Source organism: Podarcis gaigeae (genome assembly GCF_964106915.1).
Source record: "Podarcis gaigeae genome assembly, chromosome: 3".
In the NCBI taxonomy this organism is placed as follows: Eukaryota; Metazoa; Chordata; class Lepidosauria; order Squamata; family Lacertidae; genus Podarcis; species Podarcis gaigeae.
Window position 1 is genome coordinate 882,610 of NC_139680.1, and position 27,955 is coordinate 910,564.

Consider the following 27,955-nt stretch of genomic DNA (forward strand, 5'->3'; position numbering starts at 1 on the left):
CTTGCAGAATGAATGGCCACCAGAAACCACAGAAATGAAGGTGGCTTTGCTCCTGTCCCTCCTCAAAATCGACCACCTAGTATATATAGGAACCCTTATTTGTTCAAACAAATCCAAGAGAATATGTGACAGGGAATCTGTTGGCCAGGGCCCTCCAAGGAATGCCAAGCAGGTAGTGAAGTCAGGCCTTAATACTAGTGTATGCTGGAAAGTCAGCAGAGAACTGATGTCAACAGTACTCTTGCACATTTCTGTGCTCCATGTGTCTGCCATTAGCCAATTCTATGGTTACTCTAGGAGTTGCAACCCACTGGCAAATCTAAGCCAATTGGGAATTTACGCAAAGCGCATGTGCTGGGGGTTTTCCAACTCCATTCTTCCCAACTTCTGCCTAAGTGTAGCCGCCTGCAATGTGGACTCCTTGACGCTCCTACTAACTTGGGACTCGCCCTTCTCGGCTGCTGCTGCTGCTGCCGCCGCCGGTACTCGCGGCTCGAGGGCCCGCCTGCGGGCGGCTGAAACGGCGACGCAGCGACCTCTGGCGGGCGCGGCGGAAAGGTTGCGGCGGAGCGTTTGCCTCCGGAGAGGGAGGCGGGCTCTGGGCTCCGTGCGCGCGCAGCGGAAACGTCCTCCGCCGGTGACGTCACCCGGGCCTTGCGGAAAAGGCGCTGCGGGAGTCGCCGCCGCCGCCGCCGGGGCCGCTGCAGAAGGGTGAGTGGCGAGGGCGGGACGGGGCGGCGCGCTCCTTTCCTCGGCTGCCCTCGTCGCGCGCCTTGGCTCCCGAGGCCGCGCCTCCCGGGCGGGAACGCTGCGGGTGCGCGAGGGAGGAGGGCGGCCCCCGGGGGCTGGGAGAGCCGGGCTGCCGTGGCCGAGAGGGCCGCCCCGCCAAGGCTGCTCTGCCGGGCGCCGCTGAGGAACAAAGGCGGGGAGCGGGGAGCCCAGGCAAGCCCGGCTGGGGGCGCGGCGCTCAGGGAGCCGCTGCCTGTGGGAAAGAGCCCTCGAGGCGACGAGGCCTTCTCCTGCCCCCCTCGCCCTGGGGGCCCCCAGGCTGTGCCCGCCTCACGGAGAATTGGGGTGCTGCGCCCTGCCTTACGTGGCCATGGGGTGCCTGCTTCTTAAAAAGCCGACATTGGATCCATCGGTTTCCAATAAGCACCAAGGGGTGGGGCGGGGTGGAGAGGGCTGTAGCAAAACTAGGTCAAGTGTTCCTGGGTGACCTGGTTACCTGGCTCCCTTTCAGTCTGGATTCAGGCCTGGTTTTGAAACTGAATCATTCCTGGTCACTCTGATGGATTTGGGGGGGGGGGGTAGAGAGAGAATAACCTTTTTCTCTTGATCTCTCACTGACTTTTGATACCAGTGATCTTGCTGGATTAGCTGTGTGGGATTTGTATTGGAGGCCATTTCTGCCTGCACAGTTGAGTTCCCAAGATTGGCATTGAAGGGTTGCTCCTTGACCCCATAGTAAATGTGTTACGGTGTTTTGCAGAGCACCACATTGTCCCCAAAGCTCTTAAAACATGTACAGTATATGCAGCTGTACAGCTGTTAAGAGCAGTCATTGGAAAGTGTGGAGCATCTTGTGGGGGCTTGTAGAAAGATAGTTAAAAATGGCTAACTATCCCTAAAACATCTAGCCTTGAATGCTTTGTATCTTATGTCTCATTCATATATATATATAGAGAGAGAGAGGGTGAAATTATATTTATTGAGTCCAACTTCAACAGCTTCTCTAACTTTCTTCTGTGGTCATAAAAAAATGGATTTGTACTATCATGGGTGGTACAAAAAAACTAAATAAAATTATCTTTAAAAGCATTAAGTGAACCAACCAGCACACATACCACACCCCCAAGACTATAGCCTTTCCATTCAATTGTTGTATTTCCACTTTATAGAATCTTCATGGTCTTTGCCTTACAAAAAAAAAGTTGAGTTGACATTATCTAGAATAATTTTTGTAGCTTACTGAACTGAAGCTTATTTTAACTTACAGCTAATCTCAATACAGCAGTCTTTTTATCACCTGCAATCAAACTCAAAACACCTATGTGAAAGTGTAACAAATACTTTACTTTCTATTGTCACGTTATTGTCACAACTGTAAACTAATACCATATAGTCCTGCACAAGGATGAGAATTTGGAGACATATAATTCAAGTGTTCAGCTGTTGACAGAGCTGCAAACCATGGTTTTTCATGTTAATTTTTAACCAGGCTTTTTAGAATCTATATTAACACAAGATGGAACAATGTTTTTCAAAAAAGCAGGAAAACATAGTTCAATTAATGTTTTTACCACATGATTTACAGTCCCCATCCTTACAAATGTGCAGCGTTCTCCTTTCCATTTCTCGAAGTCGAAGACTTCTGTATTCATCCCATTTACAAAGAGCACCATCATTTTCTGCCTCCATTGCAAAGAAAAACAAGGTTCTGGACAGCTGCAACTGTAGAATTTTCATTCTGTCTGGTGACAAGGTGTCTGTCCAATACTACGACATGGTGGCGGCGTCGGCGTCCGCAGAGCCTCCCCGCGGGAAAGGGGAAGCAGGCGGAGGCCGCCTTCTCATGCGCTCCCGGGCCGGCGGAGGGGGAAAGCCTAGCAGCGCCTGGCATGTCTTCATTATATGAATTAATATCTGAGTGCTTTGATTTTTTTTGTTGCAGTTTATTTTGTATCTTGTTTATAAATGAAAAATCAGAAACAAAACACAGTGAGTCTTCCTTCAACATTCCTGAAGGTCTTCATCTGTGGAATGTTCCTTTATTGCCTACCTTTCCCCCTAAGTCAGATGTATATATTTAAGATCTATTAGTGTATTTATAACTATTTTGAACTGTATTCAGATGCTCAGTGGTTGCAGTTATGATTTTTATTTGTAGTTCTGTTTTTCTTCTAAAAACTTTAGCGTTGCTTTTTAAAATATTAAGTAAATGCCTTTAAATAAAATGTAAAATACATCATGTAGACTGTCTCCTTCATTGGCTAGAATCCATAGTAGCACCTATAAGTAGACTTCTGCTCAGGGAATAATTTCCCCAGCAGAAGGGAGAGAGAGATGACGACTGCTGATTTCCTTCTCCCTGCAGTGTCTTGTACCCAGAATCAGCTCTGGAGAGTTGGGAGACATCAGCGAAATCTCTTCCCTTTTGCCAGTGGATCCCTCCACTGGATTAAAGGCCTCTAGTTCCATTACATTTGGGGAGCAAAGTAAGACTTTTAAAGAAGTTCACTGATAACATTGAGGATATTCCAGTTAGATGCATCTAGAGTTCAGGGATGGTGTCTGTGTTGTGCTAATCTTTAAAATCATTTTCTAAGGTGACTTTGCTAAGCTAGCTTGGATAATGGCAAAGATGGTAAGAAGACAGTGTGCATTTTGCCCAGATGATGAAGAATGTGCCATTATGTATGTTGCTGAAGGACAGAATCTTGCAGTTCATCAGGATTGTTTGGTGAGGATTAATTCATTTTTCTTTTTACACAAAACCCAAAAAGGCTTCTCTAATTATTGTTACTAATAAATTTCAGCAATGGTTTTTCTCTAATAAACACATCAACTACAATAACTTCCACAACCATTCCTCCCTATTAAACAATTATTTTCATCTTTTTCCACACAAGAGTCTGCCCCTATGTTCATACTGTTTTTTTATTAAGTATTTGTAAATTCACACCCAGTTCCATATCCTCCCATCCCATTTCCTGTTGTACCGTATTTTTCGCACCATAGGGCGCACCAGACCATAGGGCGCACCCAGTTTTTTGGGGGGAAAATAAAGGGGGGAAAATTATTTCCCCACCAGGCGCGGGGCTGGGACAGGGGAAGCTCGAGCTTCCCCCGACCCCAGCCCCCAAACAGGCAAGTCTCCGCAAGCCGTGGGAGCGCTCCCACTGCTTGCTGAGAGGTCCGCGAAGCCTGGACGCGCTGAGCTCAGCGTGCGCAGGCTTCAGCATGCAGGCAAGTCTCCACAAGCAGCGGGAGCCCAGCGCTGTCCCCCGAGTTTGAGGGGCTGGCGACGGGGAGGAGCAGGCTTTCCCCCCCCCCCCCGCCAGCCTCCTAGCCAAGTCGGGGGACAGCGGGAAGGGCGCGCTGCGCCTCTCCCGCTGTCCCCCGAGTTTGCGGGGCTGGCAACGGAGGAGCAGGCTTCTCCCCCCGCCAGCCTTCTAGCCAAGTCGGGGGATAGCGGGAAGGGCGCGCTGCGCCTCTCCCGCTGTCCCCTGAGTTTGCGGGGCTGGCGACGGGGAGGAGCAGGCTTCTCCCCCCGCCAGCCTTCTAGCCAAGTTGGGGGACAGTGGGAAGGGCGCGCTGCGCCTCTCCCGCTGTCTCCCGAGTTTGCGGGGCTGGCGACGGGGAGGAGCAGGCTTCTCCCCCCGCCAGCCTTCTAACCAAGTTGGGGGACAGCGGAATGGCGGCGTTCCGCCTCCCCACTGTCCCCCGAGCTTGTGGGGCTGGCGTTGGGGCTCTCCTGAAGTCTGGAGAGCGAGAGGAGTCGGTGCGCACCGACCCCTCTCGCTCTCCAGGCTTCAGCGAAAGCCTGCATTCGCACCATAGGACGCACACACATTTCCCCTTCATTTTTGGAGGGGAAAAAGTGTGTCCTATGGTGCGAAAAATATGGTATTTGCCATGGTTGTCCATCCTGATTTTTAAATAAATATTTCTCAAAGCCAGAAAGTAGCTCACATACCAGATGTAAATTTCCATCGGCAGACAGAGAAACCTCTCTAAGACATAAATTATAACCGTCTCAGAGAGATTGGAGAACAGGAGGCTTTTGCCGACCCTATGCCCATTAGGGCTCTCATGTGGCTTTGGGGCAAGATGTTGATTCCTCTGCTCTTAAGTTGCTCACCCCCATTCAGGTTCCAAGGAGCTTCTCGGTCTCCCAACTTTTAGTAAACAACTTTTTCAGAGCATCAGAGGTTAATTCCCTGTCAGAGCGAATTCAATAGCCAAAATGTATGTCTGGCTATCAATCACCATGCAGTCATCTCTGTTGGCAACCTGCCAACAGAAGACATTGAGTCCGCCTTGTTCCCTCCCTGGAAGTCTCCCTTCCCAGCTGCATCTGCTGTTCTTAAAGCCATGGATGGCCTGGGTGAGGCTGTTGCTCAGCTGGACTTGATTATTATTATTAATTAAATTTGCGTACCATTCTTCATCCATAGATCTCGGGGTCTAGGATACATCTGGTATAGGATGTGGAAGGCTTGTCTCTTTTTATAGTGTTAGTAAGGCAGTTTCTATGCCACATTCAATCCTGAATCCCAGCTGAAATGGATCCAGGAAACCAGTTTCATACAAGAGTGCCTGCCTCTAGTCAGATCTGTTGTTGGACTACAACTCCTTGACCACTGCCACTGGTCATGTTGGCTGGAATTGATGAAATTGGTACTCCAAAACATTTTGAGGTCATAAGGCTGGGGAAGGCTGTTGCATACCAATGCATTCTCTTTCTATGGTTCTCTTTCTATAGAATACTACCTGTGGGACAAATGACAAAATAGCAGAGGAGCTTAGTTGTAATATAAAGATTGGTCTCATAGTTAAACTAGATGGCATAACTAAATTACCAGCTCTGTTGCCACTTCAATAGTAATTTTAACTGCTTTAAAATTCTGTAGATATTTAGTGACAATTTCTGTCACAATTGCACCTATTATTACTGTTGTTGTTATTAATAATATCCTGCCCATCTGGCTGGGCTTCCCCTAGTCACTTTCGGCGGCTTCTAACACTTATAAAAGCCAAGTATAATGGGGGATGACCACCTTCCCTGTCTTTGCTCCTTTGCTTACTACTGGTTCCTGCGTTGTCAGGGATTGGACTAGCTGACCTTTGGGTCCCTTCCAACTTTGGAATTCTATGATTCCACCATTGCTCTTGAACTGAGGAGGCTCTTGAAAAATGTCACTCTTGTTCTGTGGCATGCGTGCCTGTTTGTGTGTGCATGCAGAGTTCACCTTTTGTTCTATTTATCACCTAGTAACACAAAGAGGGCCCTTGGGGTCACCAAATGTTGCCAGTGGAGACTGGCAAGTGTTGGGAAATAAGGTGTGCAGATGGGGAACCAAATAATGCAATTGCAACTTGGCACTGCTTTCTAATATTTGGCTACTTCATTGTAGCAATGACTGTCTTCAAGCGTAGTATATATACTATGGTTCTTTCCTACCTACATTGCATGGTAGAGGGAGGTGAGATGAAGAGAAAGCTTCCTTTGTGAGCTGGGTTGACTATCTTATCCTATTTCAGTGCATCCCTTATTCAGTTTAGATACAGGGTTCTTGAACAGCGCCTGGCTTCTAGGAGACTGGAACAGCAAGGGGTGGTATACTCAACCTGGAAAAGTGGTAGTTAAAATAAAATCCAAGTATATACATTATTTTGAATGGTTCTTAATTGCAGATATGTTGCAGATAACCATGCAAAAGAAACTAAGGTGCTACTGGAAGGATTTTTTTTTGTTTTGATTGTGCAAATCTATGAGAGAACACTTAAATCAAATCTCTTCCCAACTGTTGCTGCTGTTCCTTATTGCTTCATTGTAGTATCTCCTGGTTTGATTTTTACTTCCTTTTAATTTATGTTTTTATTTTTAGCTATATTCCTCTGGATTTGTGGAATCTGAAGAACATAACCCTGAGAATCTCGATATAAGGTTTGATGTGGCTTCAGTAACGAGTGAAATAAAAAGAGGAAAGAGGCTGGTGAGACACCAACCTTTTACATTTTTATGTGTATAAAAGCAGACTATGCAGAATTAGTTCAGAATTATTTCTTTTGATGCTAAGGTCAGAGTTATTTAGTTAAGAGGCATATACTGGCAAGTATTCTGAGAAAAGAACACTTTAACACAGGGGTCAGCAAACTTTTTCAGCAGAGGGCCAGTCCACTATCCCTCAGACCTTGTGGGAGGCCGGATTATACCGTATTTTTCGCCCTATAGGACGCACCTATAGCATGCAGGCGACTCTCCGCAAGCAGTGGGAGCGCTCCCACTGCTTGGGAGAGGTCCGCGAAGCCTGGACGCGCTGAGCTCAGCGCGCGCAGGCTTCAGCATGCAGGCAACTCTCGGCAAGCAGCGGGAGCACACAGGGGTCAGCAAACTTTTTCAGCAGAGGGCCAGTCCAAAATCCCTCAGACCTTGTGGGCGGCCGGATTATACCGTATTTTTTGCCCTATAGGACGCACCTATAGCATGCAGGCCACTCTTCGCAAGCAGCGGGAGCGCTCCCGCTGCTTGGGAGAGGTCCGCGAAGCCTGGAGAGCGAGAGGGGTTGGTGTGCACCGACCCCTCTCGCTCTCCAGGCTTCACCGAAAGCCTATATTCGCCCCATAGGACACACACACATTTCCCCTTTATAGGGCGAAAAATATGGTATTGGGGGGGGGGGGAAATGAACAAACTCCTATGCCCCACAAATAACCCAGAGATGCATTTTAAATAAAAAGACACATTCTACTCATGTAAATACATGCTGATTCCCAGATTGTTCTCGGGCTGGATTTAGAAGGCCATTGGGCCAGATCCAGCCCCCGGGCCTTAGTTTGCCTACCCATAATTTAACATAATGCTCCTCAAAAAAACCAACCCTGCCATTGTAATAGCAATGAAAGACTTGCTTTGTTTGGCAATCACTCTTCCTCAACAGATTTCTCCAAAATGAAGGGAGAAGCAATAGTCTTGGCTAAATGTCTGGCTTTTCCCCTCAAAGCATCCCTTGTGCACTCTTAAGAACTGTACATAAAATGCCATCAAAGGGATGAAAAATGTTAGCGCCAATTTGAAGTCTGAATTCTTACCATCATCAGATATCCATCCTATTGTATATAAGGTAACTGTAGTCTTGATTGCAAATTACATTACCCAGTGCTTTTCTACTAGAAATGTAATAGCTGCTGGCACCTGTCTGTCTCAAGGTGACCTTCCCGGAGCACAGGCCTGGGCAGTGTATCTGAAGGTCCTGGGCTGCTCAGACAACAAATCCCCTGTGCCTCTCAATCTCGTTGATGGGGTCCAAAGGAAAGCAGAGGCAAACAGGGCACCATCCAACTGTCTTAGGGACTACACTCCAGATTTGTGTAGATTTTTCTTCTCCCGAAGGTATCCTACAAGGGCAGCAGAAGGCTCCTTCTACTTGATGGGCTCCCTTCCCAGGTTGATGAGCCCCATCTGCCCCTCACTTCCCTCAACAGCACATGCAGAAAACCACCTTCTTAACCATTGGACCCACTCTTGGTCTTGTCCGCTCAATCGGTTGGAGCCTCTCTTTGCATGCAAGGAAAGTCCTTAATCCACTAAAGGTCTGAGACCCATTGGCTCCATACACCTGGTTTAGCCACCCAGTCAAAGCCATTTCCTGGGCTGGGGCTGCTGTCACATGCTGACAGCTTCTAAGAGGTGAGAACTGAGGGCAGGGTGAGGATCAGAGGTGGACAAACTATCTCAGAAGGAGCGGGACGTGTCTCCCACCAGAGGTACTACCCCACTCATAGCACCCCACAAATGGAATATATGGGCAATTTAATTTAATATAGACAATTTAATAATTATTTCATTGAAATAATTGTATGGAGATACCATGAAGGCTGCGACCACATATTTTTAAATTAAAGAATATAAATGCAAAGAAGTGTGGGGTAGAGACCCAGGCTAGCCAAACCATTAGCTTGACAGAAGCAAAGCATTTCTCGTAACCAAATAATTTAAAAAATGTTTCTCGAGTTAAAATTGCAACAGAGAGTTAGTAATGATTGGACAAAGTTAGACTGCAATTTTAACCCCTGTTCTTGGCTGTAAGTCGCATTGAATTCAGGTAGGACTTACTTATGAGTAGCCATGCCAAAGACTGTGGTTTAAAAATTTTGGTTCACTGAAAGCTAAGATTGCTAACATCAGAACCAACCTGATATGGTACAGTTTGTTTAGACTCAAAAACCCATTTTTTGCAGATATGCAATTTCTGTCGCAAGAAAGGAGCCACTGTGGGTTGTGAGATAAAAAACTGTCGCAGAAGTTACCATTATTTCTGTGCTTTGTGTGATGATGCTGCAATAGAAACGGATGAAATTCAAGGCATTTACCGGTATTTAACAAATTCTTTTCTAAAATTTGTTGCATTTTGAGAATTTTCTTCCATTTATCTTTTACTTTGACACCATTATTGGGGTGGTTGGGTGGTACTGTCTTTGCCTGTTGGTGGCACCCGTCTGTCTGGGGAGACAATGCAGGGGTGTTCCTTTACGGGTCAAGTCAAATTGCTGGAAGATCACAGCACCTGCTGTGGCACCTAATGGCCAGATAATAGACCAGGGGCCGGCAAGGTTTACCTCACCTGGGCCGGTTCACTCCAGCGGAGATCCCTACATGGGCCCATGGGCCTTAGGTTGCTGAACCCTGTAATAGACTATTCAGTCAGTCCCTCTGCTGGCTGAAGGCTTCCATAAGTGAAAGGTTTTTCAAAATTCCCCTTTTGTCCTGCACTCTCATCCACTGCTCCAAAGCACCCCCTAATCCTCTCGAGCAGGTTTGGGGAGACACAGCAGAGTTGCAGAAATAAGGGGAAGGTAGGAAAATTGGCCCTCTTTTCACAGAAGCTTCCTTTGCAGTCCAAAAGCCTTTCATTAGTGAAAAACACCACCCAATATCTGAATCTAAACAATCCTGAGAACCAGCAAAATAAACTTTTTTATCCCCCAGAATTGGATGTGGGGGATATTTATGATATGCCCGCTTTTATAAGTTGCTCATCTTTGCTGTCAAATCCACCTACAAGGTGGCAGAATTGAGCACTTGCCTTGCCGTGGCGAAGGGGCTTGAATAACTCAGAGAAGCTATGAACTATGCCATGCAGGGCACCCAAGATGGACAGGTAATAGTGGAGAGTTTTAACCAAACGTGATCCACCTGGAGCAGGAACCGGCAAGCCACTCCAGTATCCCTGCCAAGAAAACTCCATGGACAAAGACAACAGGCATATAAAAGTTATGATGCTGGAAGATGAGCCCCTCAGATCGGAAGGCGTCCAACATGCTACTGAGGAAGAGCGGAGGACAAGTACAAGTAGTTTCAGAGCTGATGAAGCGGCTGGGCCAAAGTCGAAAGGACGCTCAGTTGCGGATATGCCTGGAAGTGAAAGGAAAGTCCAATGCTGTAAAGAAAAATATTGCATAGGAACCTGGAATGTAAGAACCATGAACCTGGGTAAGTTGGATGTGGTCAGAAATGAGATCGCAAGACTAAATATTGACATTCTGGGCAATCAGTGAACTAAAATGGACGGGAAGGGGCGAATTCAGTTCAGATGACAATCATATCTACTACTGTGGGCAAGAATCCCATAAAAGAAATGGGGTGGCCTTCATAGTCAACAAAAGAGTGGCGAAAGCTGTACTGGGATGCAATCTCAAAAATGATATCATGATCTCAATACGAATCCAAGGCAGACCTTTTAACATCACAGTAATCCAAGTTTATGCACCAACCACTGGTGCTGAAGAAACTGAAATTGACCGATTCTATGAAGACTTACAACACCTTATAGAAATGACACCAGAGAAGGATGTTCTTCTCATTTTAGGGGATCGGAATGCTAAAGTAGGGAGTCAAGAGATAAAAGGAACAACTGGCAAGTTTGGCCTTGGAGTTCAAAACGAAGCAGGGCAAAGGCTAATAGAGTTCTGCCAAGAGAACAAGCTGGTCATCACAAACACTCTTTTCCAACAACACAAGAGACGACTCTACACATGGATATCACCAGATGGGCAGCATCGAAATCAGATTGATTATATTCTCTGCAGCCAAAGATGGAGAAGCTCTATACAGTCAGCAAAAACAAGACCTGGAGCTGACTGTGGCTCGGATCATCAGCTTCTTATAGCAAAATTCAAGCTTAAACTGAATAAAGTAGGAAAAACCACTGGGCCGGTAAGATACCATCTAAATCAAATCCCTTATAAATACACAGTGGAAGGGAGGAACAGGTTTATGGATTTAGATTTGGTGGACAGAGTGCCTGAAGAACTATGGATGGAGGCTCGTAACATTATACAGGAGGCAGCAACAAAAAACATCCCAATGAAAAGGAAATGCAAGAAAGCAAAGTAGCTGTCCAATGAGGCCTTACAAATAGCGGGGGAGTGTTTCCTGCTTGGCAGGTGGTTGGACTCGATGGCCCTTGTGGTCTCTTCCAACTCTATGATTCTATGATTCTAAGGCAAGCAAAATGCGAGGGAGATAGTGAAAGATAGAGGAAATTGAATGCAGATTTCCAAAAAATAGCAAGGAGAGACAAGAAGGCCTTCTTAAACGAGTAATGCAAAGAAATAGAGGAAAACAACAGAATGGGAAGAACCAGAGATCTGTTCAAGAAAATTGGAGATATGAAAGGAACATTTTGTACAAAGATTACCATAATAAAAGTGGAAAGGACCTAACAGAAGCAGAAGACATCAAGAAGAGGTGGCAAGAATACACAGAGGAATTATACCAGAAAGATATGGATGTCTCGTACACCCCAGTTAGTGTGGTTGCTGACCTTGAGCCAGACATCCTGGAGAGTGAAGTCAAATGGGCCTTAGAAAGCACTGCAAATAACAAGGCCAGTGGAAGTGATGGTATTCCAGCTGAACTATTTAAAAGATGATGCTGTTAAGGTGCTACACTCAATATGCCAACAATAATAATAATAATAATAATAATAATAATAATAATAATAATAATAATAAATTTTATTTATATCCCGCCCTCCCCAGCCGAAGCTGGGCTCAGGGCGGCTAACAACAATCAAAAATAGTTCAACATTCTAAAAACATTCATTATAAAATTAATTAAAATCAAATTAAAATCAAATTAATGGCAACCATCAAGCAAAATTCTGTGCAGGTTGCCAGAGGAGGGGGTCAGGCTGCGCCCTGACCAAAGGCCTGGTGGAACAGCTCTGTTTTGCAGGCCCTGCGGAAAGATGTCAGGTCCCGCAGGGCCCTAGTCTCTTGTGACAGAGCGTTCCACCAGATTGGAGCCGCGGCCGAGAAAGCCCTGGCTCTAGTTGAGGCCAGCCTAACCTCTCTGTGGCCTGGGATCTTTAGGATGTTTTTATTTGCAGACCGTAAATTTAGGATGTTTTTATTTGCAGACCAGGAGAGGCGGTCCCGTAGGTATGAGGGTCCTAGGCCGTATAGGGCTTTAAAGGTTAAAACCAGCACCTTAAACCTGATCCTGTACTCCACCGGGAGCCAGTGCAGCTTGTATAGTACTGGATGAATATGATCTCGCAGCGAAGACCCCATAAGGAGTCTCGCCGCGGCAGTCTGCACCCGCTGGAGTTTCTGGGTCAGTCTCAAGGGCAGCCCCACGTAGAGCGAGTTACAATAATCCAGTCTGGAGGTGACCGTCGCGTGGATCACAGTGGCTAGGTAAGGGCAAGAGAGATAAGGAGCCAACTGCTTAGCTTGGTGGAGATGAAAAAAATGCCGCCTTTGTTATAGCTGTAATCTGCGCCTCCATAGAGAGGGAGGTATCGAAGATTACACCCAAACTCTTAACAGACGATGCTGGCACTAATTGCACCCCCGCAAAAGATGGGAGCTGCCCCCTCAATCCCATATCGCTCCGTCCCAGCCAGAGGACCTCTGTCTTTGAAGGATTTAACTTCAACCGGCTCCCACGTAACCATCCAGCCACAGCTTCCAGACATCTGGTCAGTGTATCTGGGGCTGAGTCAGGATGGCCGTCCATCAACAGATAGAGTTGGGTGTCATCGGCATACTGATTGCAACCCAGCCCAAAACTCCGGACAAGCTTGGCGAGGGGGCGCATAAAGATGTTAAAAAGCATCGGGGAGAGAATCGCACCCTGAGGGACTCCACACACCAAGGAGTGGCGCGATGACAATTCCCCCCCAAGCGCCACCCTCTGTCCCCGACCAGAGAGAAACGAGCACAGCCATTGAAGGACTGTGCCCTGGATCCCCACGTCGGCAAGGCGGCGGTCCAGGAGTTCGTGATCGACCATGTCGAAGGCTGCTGACAGGTCTAGAAGAATCAGCAGCCCCGACCTGCCTCGATCCAGCTGCCTGCGGAGATCATCTGTTAGGGCGACCAGAGCCATCTCGGTCCCATGACCAGCGCGGAAGCCAGACTGGAATGGATCGAGAGCCGATGTTTCATTCAGAAACCTACCAAGCTGTTCAGCAACCGCTCTCTCAATCACCTTACCCAGGAATGGAAGATTCGAAACCGGGCGGTAATTGGATAGATCTAAAGGATCTAATGATGTTTTCTTTAAGAGCGGACGCACCACTGCCTCCTTCAGTTCCCCTGGGAATATCCCGGTGCCAAGGGACAAATTGATGATATCATCCAGGGGGGCCCGCACCTCGTCTGGACACGCTCTAATCAGCCAAGACGGGCACGGGTCAAGAGGACAGGTGGTGGGCTTTCCAGCTTGGAGGAGTCTGTCCACATCGGCTGGGGATATCCAGTCAAAGTGGTCCAATACTGGACCCGAGGACAGCCGAGGCGCCTCCAGTTCCTTTATTGTATCCAAATTGGCAGGGAGGTCATGGCGGAGCAACAGGACCTTCTCCGCAAAAAAGCTCGCAAATGCCTCACAGCTGTGTGTCGAATTGTTATTTAAATTTGGCTGTCCTTCAAGGGACGTTAAAGACCTAATTATACTAAATAATTGTGCCGGGCGAGAGCTAGCGGAGGCAATGGAAGCCGAGACGTAGGACTTCTTAGCGGCCTTCACTGCCATCTCGTAGGTTTTCATAAAAACCCTATAAGATGTTCTTGAGGCTCCGTCACGGGCACCCCGCCATACTCGCTCTAGCTGTCTGAGGTCCCGCTTCATTTTCCAAAGCTCCTCGGTAAACCAGGGAACCCGGTTTCTGCGGGGTCGCAGAGGGCGCCTAGGTGCGATCTCATCGATGGCTGCTAGGAGCTGGATATTCCAGCCCTCAACAAGCTCAGTCAATGAGTCGCCAGGGGATGCAGGGGCCCGCAAGGCCTGACGGAATCTATCAGGGTCCATCAGCCTCTGCGAGCGAGTCCAAATTGGCTCGCCACCTAAGCAGGGTGGGGGTGGAAAATCAATCCTGGCTTTCAGTGCGTAGTGATCAGACCATGGCACCTTCATCGAAGGAGACATGATCACATCTATAGCGACACCAAAGATCAAATCCAGCGTGTGGCCTGCTTGATGTGTGGGGCCCGAAACAAACTGGGAGAGCCCTAGTGTCGCCATGGAAGACACCAGGTCCAGAGCCTGTGAGGAGGGAGTGGCATCAGCATGGATGTTGAAGTCCCCCAATACCAATAGGTTAGGGAACTCCAAGGCCCAGCCGGCCACCGCCTCCAGCAGGCCTGACAGGGTGGCTGCTGGTGCGTTAGGTGGCCGGTACACCAACCAGACAGCCAAGCTCACCTCGGAGCCCCACACTAGGCCAACACATTCAATGCCGGGGATCGATGGCGATGGTAGAGCCCTGAAAGAACAGTCTTCTCGGATTAATAGTGCCACCCCTCCCCCCTGGCCCACAGTCCACGACTGGTGGAGGACGGAGAAACCCGGGGGCGCCATCTCTCGTAAAGTAACAGTTTCCCCTTCGCACACCCAGGTCTCCGTCACACAAGCCAGGTCAACCCCGTGCGAGGTGAAGAAGTCTTGCAGGGTGGCGGTTTTGTTGCCTATAGACCTGGCATTGCACAACACCAGTGACGGAGGTGAGTAATCCTTGCTCACCCTTCCTTCGTCCCTTGGGATGGGGCGCAGATTGGAAGGGGTACGAGCATATCCGTATCTCGATCCCCTTCGCCTATGACATCTGCCCCCACCGCCATACCTCCCTCGCCCCACTACGGTAGCAATCCCAAGCCTCAAACCAACCTCCATTTACAAAATAGAAAAACAAATCAAACCAAAAACAATTGTACCAACAAAACAAATCCCCACCCCACCCAATATCCAACCCAAAACCAAAATAAAACGGAACAAAATAAAAATACATCAATAAAAATCACCGTTCACGGTGTTACAACAAAGTAAAAGTAAAAACCCCTATAAAACACTTTAAAATATATAAAAACATTTTAAAAATTTGCTGCGGCAACACCAGTGTCCTTAAAACTGTAGTGGTGGCGAGTGTGGGCCCCGCCCCCTAGGCCTGGTGGAGTGGGCCTACAGGAGGGAGCGGCCTTCCTCAACTCCCACGGTGCAGCAGCAGCAGCAGCGATGTCCCTGTGCCTCATGAGGCCTTTTAAGCTGTGGCAGTGGTGAGTCAGTCTGGGCCAGGTGGAATCAGCCTGAGGAGGGAGCGGCCTTCCCAACTCACAGTGCAGCAGCAGCAGCGAGTTTGGAAAACGCAGCAGTGGCCAGAGGATTGGAGAAGATCAGTCTACATCCCAATCCCAAAGAAGGGCAGTGCCAAAGAATGCTCCAACTACCGCGCAATTGCACTCATTTCACACGCAAGCAAGGTTATGCTTAAAATTCTACAAGGCAGGCTTAAGCAGTATGTGGACCGAGAACTCCCAGAAATGCAAGCTGGATTTCGAAGGGGCAGAGGAACCAGAGACCAAATTGCAAACCTGCGCTGGTTTATGGAGAAAGCTAGAGAGTTCCAGAAAGGCATCTACTTCTGCTTCATTGACTATGCAAAAGACTTTGACTGTGTCGACCACAGCAAACTATGGCAAGTTCTCAAAGAAATGGGAGTGTCTGATCACCTCATCTGTCTCCTGAGAAATCTCTATGTGGGACAAGAATCATAGAATCATAGTTGGAAGAGACCACAAGGGTCATCGAGTCCAACCCCCTGCCAAGCAGGAAACACCATCAGAGCACTCCTGACATATGGTTGTCAAGCCTCTGCTACAGTTAGAGCTGTATATGGAACAACTGATTGGTTCAAAACTGGGAAAGGAGTACGACAAGGCTGTATATTGTTTCCCTGCTTATTTAACTTATATGCAGAATTTATCATGCGAAAGGCTGGGCTGGATGAATCCCAAACCGGAATTAAGATTGCCAGAAGAAATATCAACAACCTCAGGTATGCACATGACACAACCTTGATGGCAGAAAGTGAGGAGGAATTAAAGAACCTTTTAATGAGGGTGAAAGAGTGAGAGCGCAAAATATGGTTTGAAGCTCAACATCAAAAAAACGAAAATCATGGTCACTGGTCCCATCACCTCCTGGCAAATAGAAGGGGAAGAAATGGAGGCAGTGAGAGATTTTACTTTCTTGGGCTCCATGATTACTGCAGATGGTGACAACAGTCACAAAATTAAAAGACGCCTGCTCCCTGGGAGAAAGGTGATGGCAAACCTAGACAGCATCTTAAAAAGCAGGGACATCACCTTGCCAACAAAGGTCCGTATAGTTAAAGCTATGGTTTTCCCAGTAGTGATGTATGGAAGTGAGAGCTGAACCATAAAGAAGGCTGATCACCGAAGAATTGATGCTTTTGAATTATGGTGCTGGAGGAGACTCTTGAGAGTCCCATGGACTGCAAGAAGATCAAACCTATCCATTCTTAAGGAAATCAGCCCTGAGTGCTCACTGGAAGGACAGATCCTGAAGCTGAGACTCCAATACTTTGGCCACCTCATGAGAAGAGAAGACTCCCTGGAAAAGACCCTGATGTTGGGAAAGATGGAGGGCACAAGGAGAAGGGGATGACAGAAGACAAGATGATTGGACAGTGTTCTCGAAGCTATCAGCATGAGTTTGACCAAACTGTGGGAGGCAGTGGAAGACAGGAGTGCCTGACGTGCTCTGGTCCATGGGGTCACAAAGAGTCGGACACGACTAAACGACGACAACAACAACAACATGAACTCGGAGATATTGAAGAGTCAACAAAAGCGATTTATTTAGGTTGCCATCCTAAGGCTGCATACGTCTCAGTAGGCATTAAAAGTCTTGTGTTGGATTTCGTGGGAAATATGCTGAATAAATTCTAAGCAGGGAGTGCCAGGGAAAAACCCAAGCTATTCATTTTAAATAATTTTGATTAGCTGGCTTGATAGACAGAGATGTGAGCCTTTGTAATTTGAAGTGCAGGAACTTTTGTCATGAGAATGTGGAGGCTCTTGTGAATAGTCATAAGAATTCAGATATTGGGATGTCCTCTGTTGTTTTGGAGTCACTGGGACACTGGCATGATGGAGGGGCCAGAGGCAATTGAGCTACCAGGGAACAGCTGTTTTCAGGTGGTAACCAAGTTATCTCTTTTTACTTTCTAAATTGTGAAGAGCTTCTTGTCTGGCAGAATTGAAATTTATAGCTAGAGAGAGCTAATTTGAATGGAATTTTACAGACCTGACTAGTTTTCCTTTCTACAATTGTTTGTTTGTTTGTTTGTTTTGTTTTATTTAAAGCATCCCAGAATGGCTTACAAGCGTACAAGCTAAAAGACACAACACAGAAAGGAGAAGGGATTGAGAGAGAGTAGGAAAAAAGTGAACCTAGCTACTAGTGCTTGATTACAGAGTTCTTCCTGTGTCCAGACGGAATGGCAATGGCTCAAAGAGGAGGAGCCAGAGGTTGCTTGGGCCTCAGCTGAGCAGATGGAGTGGCCCTGCTCCCCATCTCTCCCTCTGCTGCAGCCTGCAGTGACTGTTGCTAGATGCAGTTGGCGGGGGGACGCTTAATGGAGCTGGATTCTCAGCAGAACTGACAGCCTGACCAGCCAACTTAATTTTCATAATTTATTTTTTCATTGCCTAGCAAAAAGTAGTTTAAAAACTTGCTCAGTTCTAAGGATTAATTTTGATATTACCTGCCAGCAAATTGAAGTTTCCCCTGAAATTGCCTTGGAGACAGGTTAATTAGACACCTGCATTTGTTTCCCACCTCAGAGTCATCTAAAACTTAGTGTGACATCAGTGAGAACACCAAGAGCCCCTGAGCCAGAAGAACCTAGTCTCTCCTTTGCACCCCCACCACCAATTTATTAAATTTATTTGCACTAAGAAAGTCCCTGGAGTCCATTCTGCTTGCCTGCTGTGCTGCCCAAACTGCTGTAAACAACACAGCCAGAAAGCATCACTATATATGGGGAGGGGGATTAAAGTTCCATAGAAAAGCATTCAGTGGAGCCCCTCCTTTTGCTTTCTTTTTTTCTTGAAAGTTAACATAGCCAGCCAGGGCACCTTAGTTAACCTAGAATGGGGCAGGGCTGATCAGGGCCCCCTACCAGTCGAGTTATGCCATCTGGAGTGAACAGAAAGTGGAAAGGAAATGATGCATTCACTCCCTTTTGATCATGTTTTAACCACAGTTAGTCACCCCCATCCAAGCTGCTCTTCCTCTGTCCTGCTTCTTCCCCCTTCCTTCCTCCTCCCCCTCCTCTTTTCAACTGTTATTTCTCCCATTCCAGTCCTCCTCTCTGCTTTTGTTTTTTATCTTTAACATCTAGAAGGTCTTCCTACCTGCTTCCAAGAATCCTTTGTTCATCACAGCCAATCAGGAAGTATAAGGGGCTTTTGCCTATCTGCTTGGCTTAACACAGGCACACACAAAGTGAGATGGGCTTGGGAAGGGGGGCTCTTCTGCTGTCCCAGCACAGGCTTGTGAACTTCGTTGAGCAAGTAAAAGGACTTCAGTGTATGGGACCAAGAGTTGCAAATGCTTCACATTCTCCCTCTTTTTTTAAAAAAAACAAGGATAATTGAAATGCACAGCCATCAGAGCGTCATGACCTTAATACATCTTTAGTCATAGTTTTACCTGAAATGTAATACTGAGGAAGTAATGTTTTAACAAAAACAAACCAGGCTGCTGTTGCAAAGAAATTACCCAGTTGAGTCTGATAAATGCAGCAAGCTCAGGAGATAGACTGAGCACACGGAGGTAGGAAGAGGGTCCATGAGATGTTAAAATGGTTTTTAAACTTAAAAGTAGCAGTGTGAGGCTCTGGTTTAATCATCAGAGCAATAGTGATTGGTGGGAAGATGTTGAAATTTTCCCTTATGATATTTCCCCCTTTTCCCTTCCTGCCTTTGGGAATTGTTGCTCTGTGTAGCCTGCCTTCACCCTTCTGTGTGCAACAGTGCAAGGGAAGGAGAAGGCAAGGACACAGGTGAAAATCCTTGCCTTAACAGGACCTTGACTTAATGTTGCTTTGGATACAACTCAGAAGCTTTTGGACCCTGTCTCCTTGCCAAGGAGAGGGGCCTACTTCTGAAAGTTCCTGGAATGGAGAACTTACATACTTCAATAGTAAGGAATTTTATTTTCTCTGAAAAAAAATGAATAGATGGCAGAATAATTTGTCACTATTTCATTGGTAAACACTGATCACTCCACTCTACATAGCTTGCCTGAAACTCATGATTCTTTCTTGCAGAAATAGCACATCAAACCCTTTCTTGAATAGGCACTTGGTGTTGTCTTAGTGCTCCTTTCAGATAAATATCAGTGCTACCATTCTTCCAGAACTGAACTCTTCACTGTGTCTTACTACATTTATGTACATTTTAATAGAGATGAATGCATTTGTTTATATATTAATTCAATTTCTTTTCTCTCGTTATTTCTCCAATGTATTAGAGTGTTCTGTCCAAACCATGACCCAGTCAAGAAGACAAGCTTTTATGGTTAGTTTTTTTCCTCATCAGACTCTTCTCCATGCTTCAAATAGTCATTTTTAGCAAATAGTAATGGAATCTTTGTTTATACATTCCCCACTGTTGAAACCCTTGACAAAAAGTGTGTCAAGAGTGCTTTTATAAAACACTGAAAACCAATGTATTTTTTCTCCTACCCATATGAACAAGAGAACTACAAAATACTCACTATACAATTTACCATAGTAGGGTTTTTTTTGTCAGAGGTTGGTCTGGTTCAGCAGTGATTTCTCCAGTTCAAGTTCCATGTGGAAGAGTTTTTCCAGTGGTTGCTGCTCATCACTGGACCCAATAAATGTTGTTTTCCTGATTTTGTCTCTCTGCAGCTCTTCAGAAAACCAAAGCCACCCTCCCTTCTGCCCTCCACAGCAACTAGCGCCTTGTAGATAATTCCCTGCTCACGTAGGTTGGCATCACGCATCAGCTGACATTATTCCTGATTATTCAGAAAATGGCCAGATTCCAATTCATAGAAAATTACTAATTTTCTCATAAGACCCACACAAATTGCCCACAAGGCAGCCTGATACTGTCTCTCTGCTCATTGCACCTGCAACATACATGCAGCTGCTCAGAGACTCTGAACTTCACATTTTGTGCAGGACGGAGGGACAGTTGAGTTGCTGCTTATCTAGCTTTCTTAAAATTGTTGTTTACAGTTTAAAGTAAATGTTGGTTCTTTCAAATGGTGGTATTTTCCTATCCACCAAATTGTATTACACACCAAAATACTTTTGTTCGTTCTTGTTTCTGTTCCTGCCAATTCCAAGACACTTTTCAGAGAGTACTTCCACCACCAACTCATTCTGATTTGACCCATGTTTTCCTTTTTCTTGTTTCTTGATAAAATTGTGCTGGGAGGAGCTTTTAGTACTTGAGAGAGAGACTCAGGTTGTGGATACGGTGTGTTCTGTGGCTAAAAAGTGAAATGATAGCATGAAACTTAACTATACTGCCCCACAATTCTGTGATTGTTTTTCAAGACTGGTGTGTGACAGTATAGGGTAGTTCTTTGACTTGGCCCAAGGTGCAAAGAGGGGAAAAGAATTTATAGTATTACTTGGACTTTCAAGATACAAGAAGTAGTATTTGTTAACAAATACAAACACGCAAAATCTCCATTTTGCCATTATGCCAATTCACTGGATGATTCTTAAGTCCTTATCATTGTAACTCTTAAGACGAATTAAAAAGAAGTAATTCTAACATGTTCTGTCTGTTTTTATACTGTATCTTGTTATAACTTACTGAAGTACTATAATAAATTATCTGGTAAAATATAAGCAGCAGCTATCTTATTTCTAGATGAGGACAGCAAGAAGGGACGGCCCCCAATCCTAGTAAACTCTTCCTGCAGTGGAAAAAAAATGGTAATTAATATATATTTTAAAGCCTTTTTAATGTCTACATCATGCAGTAAGTTTCCTCCAATGAGCTATGCTTCCTTGCTACATTGGTCTCACATGTGATTTAAGTCTGAGTTCTAATTCAGTTTGTTCTTTTTTGACCCGTTTTAGTTTCTGACTGCTGCTAAGTGCTAAATCTTGGGAAATAAAATGTGCATAGTTGAACTGTGTGTGTGCCACTTTGAGCTGCTTGGAGGAAAAGTGCTATGAATTAATACATGGATTACTTGGGAGATAATTTAGCTTAAGAAACAGCATATGCTTAGTGCAAAGCATGGATAGGATTCAGCTCTAATCTTGTTAACATGTGAAGGTGGGGATTGTTACACTGGAAAAACATGAACATTGTCGTTAGTGTTCTGAACAATACTGATAAATATGCAAACTTGTTTTTAAAAACACTTTTGACAGAATGATAATGAAACAGTTGCAGAAGAGAGCCTACAACATGTCCTTAAGAGAAAAAATGACCAGCAGAAAGGTAGGACTTCACTGTGTTTGGCACTTGTTAGGATTTCTAGTAGCCTGTTCTGCAGCTTTTTGCCGTGAATGTGACTCAGATTACAAAGATGGCCACTCATGATTATTATAGAGACCATTTCCTATACAGTGGTACCTTGGGTTAAGTACTTAATTCGTTCTGGAGGTCCGTTCTTAACCTGAAACTGTTCTTAACCTGAAGCACCACTTTAGCTAATGGGGTCGCCGTGCCACCGGAGCACGATTTCTGTTCTCATCCTGAACCAAAGTTCTTAACCCGAGGTACTATTTCTGGGTTAGCAGAGTCTGTAACCTGAAGCGTATGTAACCCGAGGTACCATTGTATACATTGATACAGAAACATACTTTCTTCTGAGAAATACACAGTTCAGCAAACTGCTTAGACATTTGGGCCAAAAAATCTTTCTTTGCAAATATTCCCACCAAACTCATTGATTTCAACATTTCTTCTCTTCTCTCAGAATTGTTCCTAATTGGCTTCTGGATGGCTCAGATACTTAGGTATAAGTGTCTAGTCTTCAGCTTTTGAGTAATCTTCACCTGACACTGGTTTTAAATTTACCTTCAATTCTGTTTCATAGGAGTTTCCAGGCCTTTCACATTATATGATGATATTCTTTTTTCAGGCATCATCACACTTTGTACTTTTTAACTTTCACTTTTTTCTATAATACAAAACTAGCATCATTATTATTATTATTATTATTATTATTATTATTATTATTATTTATTCGTACCCCGCCCATCTGGCTGGGTTTCCCCAGCCACTCTGGGCAGCTTCCACAAAGACCAAAAATACACTAAGATGTCACACATTAAAAACTTCCCTGAACAGGGCTGCCTTAAGATGTCTTCTGAATGTCAGGTAGTTATTTCTCTCTTTGACATCTGATGGGAGGGTGTTCCACAGGGCGGGCGCCACTACCAAGAAGGCCCTCTGCCTGGTTCCCTGTAGCTTTGCTTCTCGCAATGAGGGAACCGCCAGAAGGCCCTCAGCGCTGGACCTCAGCGTCCGGGCAGAACGATGGGGGTGGAGATGCTCCTTCAGGTATACTGGGCCGAGGCCATTTGGGGCTTTAAAGATCAACACCAACACTTTGAATTGTGCTCGGAAACATACTGGAAATGTAGGTCTTTCAAGACTGGTGTTATGTGGTCTCGGCGGCCGCCCCCAGTCACCAGTCTAGCTGCCGCATTCTGGATTAGTTGTAGTTTCCGGGTCACCTTCAAAGGTAGCCCCACGTAGAGCGCATTGCAGTTAGCCAAGTGGGATGTTAGCCAAGTGGGAATGTTAGCCAAGTGGGAGATAACTAGAGGATGCACCACTCTGGCGAGATAGTCCGCGGGCATGTAGGGTAGGCATGTAGCCTGCGTACCAGGTGGAGCTGGTAGACAGCTGCCTGGGACACAGAATTGACCTGCGCCTCCATGGACAGCTGTGAGTCCAAAATGACTCACAGGCTGCGTACCTGGTCCTTCAGGGGCACAGTTACCCCATTCAGGACCAGGGAGTCCTCCACACCAGCCCGCCCCCTGTCCCCCAAAAACAGTACTTCTGTCTTGTCAGGATTCAACCTCAATCCATTAGCCACCATCCATCCTCCATAATCACATTGTGACCACTAACAGGCCAATAACCTGGACCCATGGGTTTCTGTGGCAGAGGGGAAAGCCACATATAAACACACATTATCTAAGCTTTTGGCTTGTTCTTGAGCCTTTGCTGCTGCTGCTTTTCCCTGGTGGAGGAGTGATTGCTGCTTCAAAAAATATTTAAAGCATCCAATGTAACTATGACTTGAGAGTATCTTGCAAGCTAAAAAACAAAATGTCTTGAAAGTAAATTACTGCTCTTGCTAGAAAGAGCTTCACAATGCCAGTAGATATGGAACTGTTTGAAAAAGGATGTATTTCTCTCTTAACAGTAAGGATTGACTTTTTAAGGAAGTGTAAGCAGGCTGGGCTTCTTGATGAAATCTTTGAGGAAATGTTAGACACTCTTCACCTTGCGCAAGAAAAGCTGATGGATGACAACACTTCTGAAGCAGGTACTGGAAAGTGTTTTTAAGTCACAGCCATTTGGGACAGTTGCTAATTTGAGCTTTTTGGTCCAAGTCATGACCTGTGAATGCTTCCATAGGGCTTACCTCTCAGGAACAAGACTGCTTGGCCATGTTTATTTCTCATGTTCTTTTTCCCCAGCCTACTGTTGCAGGATGAGTTTTTGACTCTCCCCTACAGAGCACAAATGCACAGTTGGGCTTTGGGGCACCCTGTGACCTTCCCTTGCAACAGGTTTTAGTGGAAGCAGAAAGAGAAGACTGGTTAGGTGCAAAAGCCCTGATACTCCTGGGTTCAGGGGGAGGTCATGACCATTTTATACACTGGCATGACTTTATTTATTGTATGCATTCATAGCCCAGCCTTCACCAAGCATGTCCAGGGTGGGTTACATACAACTCACTAACCTATTTTTACTGAGTATACAGGTGAAACTAATATATGAGATAGACTCATGACACGCAAAGCAAGATATGCCAAGCCTTTATTTGTTATAATTGTGATTATTATGGCGTACAGCTGATGAAAACTCCAAATTAACAATCTCAGAAAATTAGAACATTGTGAAAAGGTGCAGTAGCTATTCAATCCATAACACCTGCAATGGGATCCTGAGCCTTTAAATGGTCTCTCAGTTTGGTTCAGTAGGAAGCACAATCATGGGGAAGGCTGCTGACCTGACAGTTGGGCAGAAAGCCATCACTGAGACCCTCCATAAGGAGGGAAAGCCTCAAAAGGTAATTGCAAAAGAAGTTGGATGTTCCCAAAGTGCTGTATCAAAACACATTAATGGAAAGTTATGCGGAAGGGGAAAGTGTGGAAGAAAAATGTGCACAAGCAGCAGGGATGACTGCAGCCTGGAGAGGATTGTCAGGAAAAGACCATCCAAACGTGCTGGGAACTTTCACAAGGAGTGGAGGCTGGAGTTAGTGCATCAAGAGCCCCCCCACACAGACGGATCCTGGAGATGGGCTTCAAATATTGTATTCCTCTTGTCAAGCCGCTCCTGAACAAGAAACGTCAGAAGCGTCTTACCTGGGCTAAAGAAAAAAAGAACTGGTCTTTTGCACAGTGGTCCCAAGTCCCCTTTTCTGATGAGAGCAACTTCTGCATCTCATTTGGAAACCAAGGACCCAGAGTCTGGAGGAAGAATGGAGAGGCACACAATGCCAGATGCTTGAAGTCCAGTGTAAAGTTTCCACAGTGTTGGTCCACTGTGCTTCATGAAGTCCAGGGTCAATGCAGCCGTCTACCAGGAGATTTTGGAGCACTTTGGGTTTCCTTCCGCAGACGAGCTTTATGGAGACGCTGACTTCATTTTCCAGCAGGACTTGGCACCTGCCCACACTGCCAAAAGTACCAAAACCTGGTTCAGTGCCCATGGGATTACTGTGCTTGATTGGTCAGCAAACTCGCCTGACCTGAACCCCATAGAGAATCTATGGGGCATTGCCAAGAGAAAGATGAGAGACATGAGACCGAGAAAGCAGAAGAGCTGAAGGCTGCTATTGAAGAAGTCTTCCATAAGACCTCAGCAGTGCCACAGGCTGAGAGCATCCATGCCACACCGCAGTAATTGATGCAAAAGGGGCCCAAACCAAGTACTGAGTACATATGCATGCTTCTACTTCTCAGAGGTCCAATATTGCTCTATTTGCAGCCCTTGTTTTGCTGATTTCATTTAATCTTCTAATTTTCTGAGATTGTTAATTTGGGGTTTTCATCAGCTGTACACCATGATCATCACAATTATAACAAATAAAGGCTTGACATATCTCACTTTGCGTGTCATGAGTCTATCTCATATATTAGTTTTACCCTTTAAGTTGAATTACTTTTCCATGATATTCTAATTTTTCGAGTTTCACCTGTATCCTTGTGTGTACTGTATATTAAAATCTGTGTTCATGCAGAGGTATCAGCATGGTTTTGTCTCTACCCTCAGAATATGAAGAAACAGTAATGTCACTTTTTGACTGTGGCCTTTTTGAAAATATACTTGCAACAGCTCACTCTGGTATGTATGCATGAAGCAAAATTTGGAACTTCTCTCAATGACTACTTTTTGAGCCTGGGCAATCTGGTTTGGCATTAAAACCCAAGCACAAATGTCTCAGCACCAAAGTAGAATAGATCAGTTACTTGGTGCTGAAATAATTCAGACTGTTTGGCCTGATTATTCTTTTGATCTTACGAAGAAAACCATTTGCCTATTCTGCTTATTAGGCTGCATTTCTGGGACTAAGTCTTACTGAACTCAATAAGTAGACTATATTCCATTGTTCATTTTTAAGGAGTGGGAAGGAGAAGGAAATGAGTTATCAGTACTATACCGTATATTTCCTGCTGTAAGAAGGGGCTGCCTGGCATAACTGCTGCATTGCTCTACCAATCCGTAGTCCCCCTTTGTGCCTTTTCAAACATGAATAATAGTTATATACATTTCCCTGTAAAAAATGTTTTGGAGGGAGTTAATATTTTGACCCTTTTTGTAGAATTATGCTTGTGTATTCAGGTAACTGAAATTGCCTTTATGAAATCAGTTGATTGAAAGGACAGTCACAATGGAGAAGATATTAGAGAAACAAAGGAGTCATTTGAAAACAACAAACTTTTGCATTTTACATTAATACCAAGCATCAATTGTAAATTCTACAGGAACTGAAGAAAAAATTCAGCAGCTACTGCACACACGGGAAAGACTGGATACTCAGATTGAGCTTCTGAAAGATTTGAAGGAAGTAGTTCTGCCTGCCCCAGAAGACACAGCTAGTGTATCTAATAGTATCTCTGAACAACCTGCATATTTCTGTAATACTTGATCATGATTTCTCCTATCTGGTTCTTGCATAAAATCAACTTTCCAGTTAGATAAGTCTGCTTGTCCTTATATATCACATTTGTTATAATTGTTTTTTTCCTCTAATCATGACCGCGAGACACTTTTGTTCCAGCAAAGGCATTTTTTTCTTTTGGTTTTGACGGTCAAATTCTCTTTTTGTCTATTGCCAATTCATTTATGTGATTATTTGGAAAGGCAAGGGAAAGCCTGTGTCCTCTTGATAGCCATCTCCAAGATCACGGCTGTCTTTCTGATCTATTCCAGTACAGGGAGAATCGGATGTGTTTACCACGTGTTCTTCATAGCTTCTTTGCAACTGAGTCTCTAGAACCAGGGCAGCTCCAGCCAGCAGGGCCAGGAGACATCAGTGAAGGGATGGAGAACCCAAGGTCAGCCTTCCTAAAGGATTGCACTGTGGTGCTATAATAGTTGTCACTACTTTTTAAATCAATGGAAACGTCTTCTATCTACTCCTTCAAGACACTTGACTACAATTGGTACTGAAATTAAACACCATAGTTTCACTTTCCAAAGAGAAAGTCAAACCATGAACCTTCGTACTTATAGTTTTACAGAATAAATCCTGTCTGTAAAATGACCCTGGCCTTGCAGTAGGAGCCCAAACATTAGATGTTTCAGACACCTCAGGAGGGCTTAATGTTAAAATGTTTCAGAGAATCAGTTTCTTAGAATCATAGGTAGTTGTGTGTGTGTAAAGAATATTTGCAATTGTTTGATTACAGAATTGTAAATAATCATTTAATAAAAGTGGGGTTTTTTAACAAAGTACGGCGATTTAAATTTGTATTTTCTACCTTCAACTACTGTCAAGGTAGTTACAGGACACTTCCCATTTCAGCAACTTGGTCTGCTGACTTTCAAAAAGGGATTGGGGGGGGGGGGAGAGATAGGACAAGGCAAAATCCAGTCCTCTCATCCCTCCCACCACCACACCATGTAAGTGCTTTCAAAACATAAGGACGCTAGCCATCTGTCTGGCAGATGTATACATTCAAGCAGCCAAAATACACAGGACTGAGATTGTGAATGTGGAAACTTTTAACAAACTGAAGATGCAAGTAGTTGGTTGAAGTTTCTGATGCAAATTGTGAGGGGGATTAACCAGATTTCCATTGCAGTTTTTGTCCCATTAATGAATATATGTTGATGGGGTGGCACTAAGAATCAACTGCAGCTTGCAGATGGGTAGCACTGAGGAGAAATACCAGATACTTTTTTATAGGTCAGCTTCAAACAGTAAGGTTGTGGATTTTAATAATTTAGTCTTTAGAAGTTATACTTCAGAATTTGCACTGCTAATACAGACATTAAAGCTGCTGTACATTTTGTGTGTGAGAGAGCTCTGTTAGACAGTACCTGAATCCTAGCAGATGCACCAAAAGCTGTATCTTCATTGTGCCAGCTGCACATTTACTGTGGATGCTGGAATAATCAATGAGAACTTTGCCTGTATTGGCACAATTCCTTTGCAGAAGTT

The 27,955-nt window shown here is 45.2% G+C and overlaps 1 protein-coding gene and 1 long non-coding RNA gene across 3 annotated transcripts; one reads left to right on the plus strand and one right to left on the minus strand.

Moving 5' to 3' along the window:
* Positions 1–27,243, plus strand: PHF11 (PHD finger protein 11). Of its 2 annotated transcripts, XM_083730790.1 has the most exons (11): positions 651–711; positions 3,095–3,215; positions 3,327–3,460; positions 6,612–6,719; positions 8,965–9,098; positions 19,571–19,617; positions 20,953–21,017; positions 21,465–21,534; positions 23,480–23,602; positions 25,561–25,632; positions 26,274–27,243. In XM_083730790.1, the coding sequence occupies exons 3-11, from the start codon at positions 3,353–3,355 to the stop codon at positions 26,435–26,437; spliced, it is 891 nt and encodes a 296-aa protein (XP_083586916.1). In that variant the 5' UTR covers positions 651–711; positions 3,095–3,215; positions 3,327–3,352; the 3' UTR covers positions 26,438–27,243. The 2 variants fall into 2 exon arrangements, with proteins under 2 accessions (XP_083586915.1, XP_083586916.1); XM_083730789.1 differs by lacking the exon at positions 3,095–3,215 and having other exon boundaries at positions 1–711.
* On the minus strand, positions 4,659–19,564 carry LOC310840818. The gene is made up of 3 exons (XR_014562171.1): positions 18,451–19,564; positions 6,185–6,351; positions 4,659–5,489 (listed from the first exon to the last, which is right to left on the minus strand). It is a non-coding gene; the product is annotated as an uncharacterized lncRNA (long non-coding RNA).
* Positions 27,244–27,955: the final 712 nt, after the last annotated feature.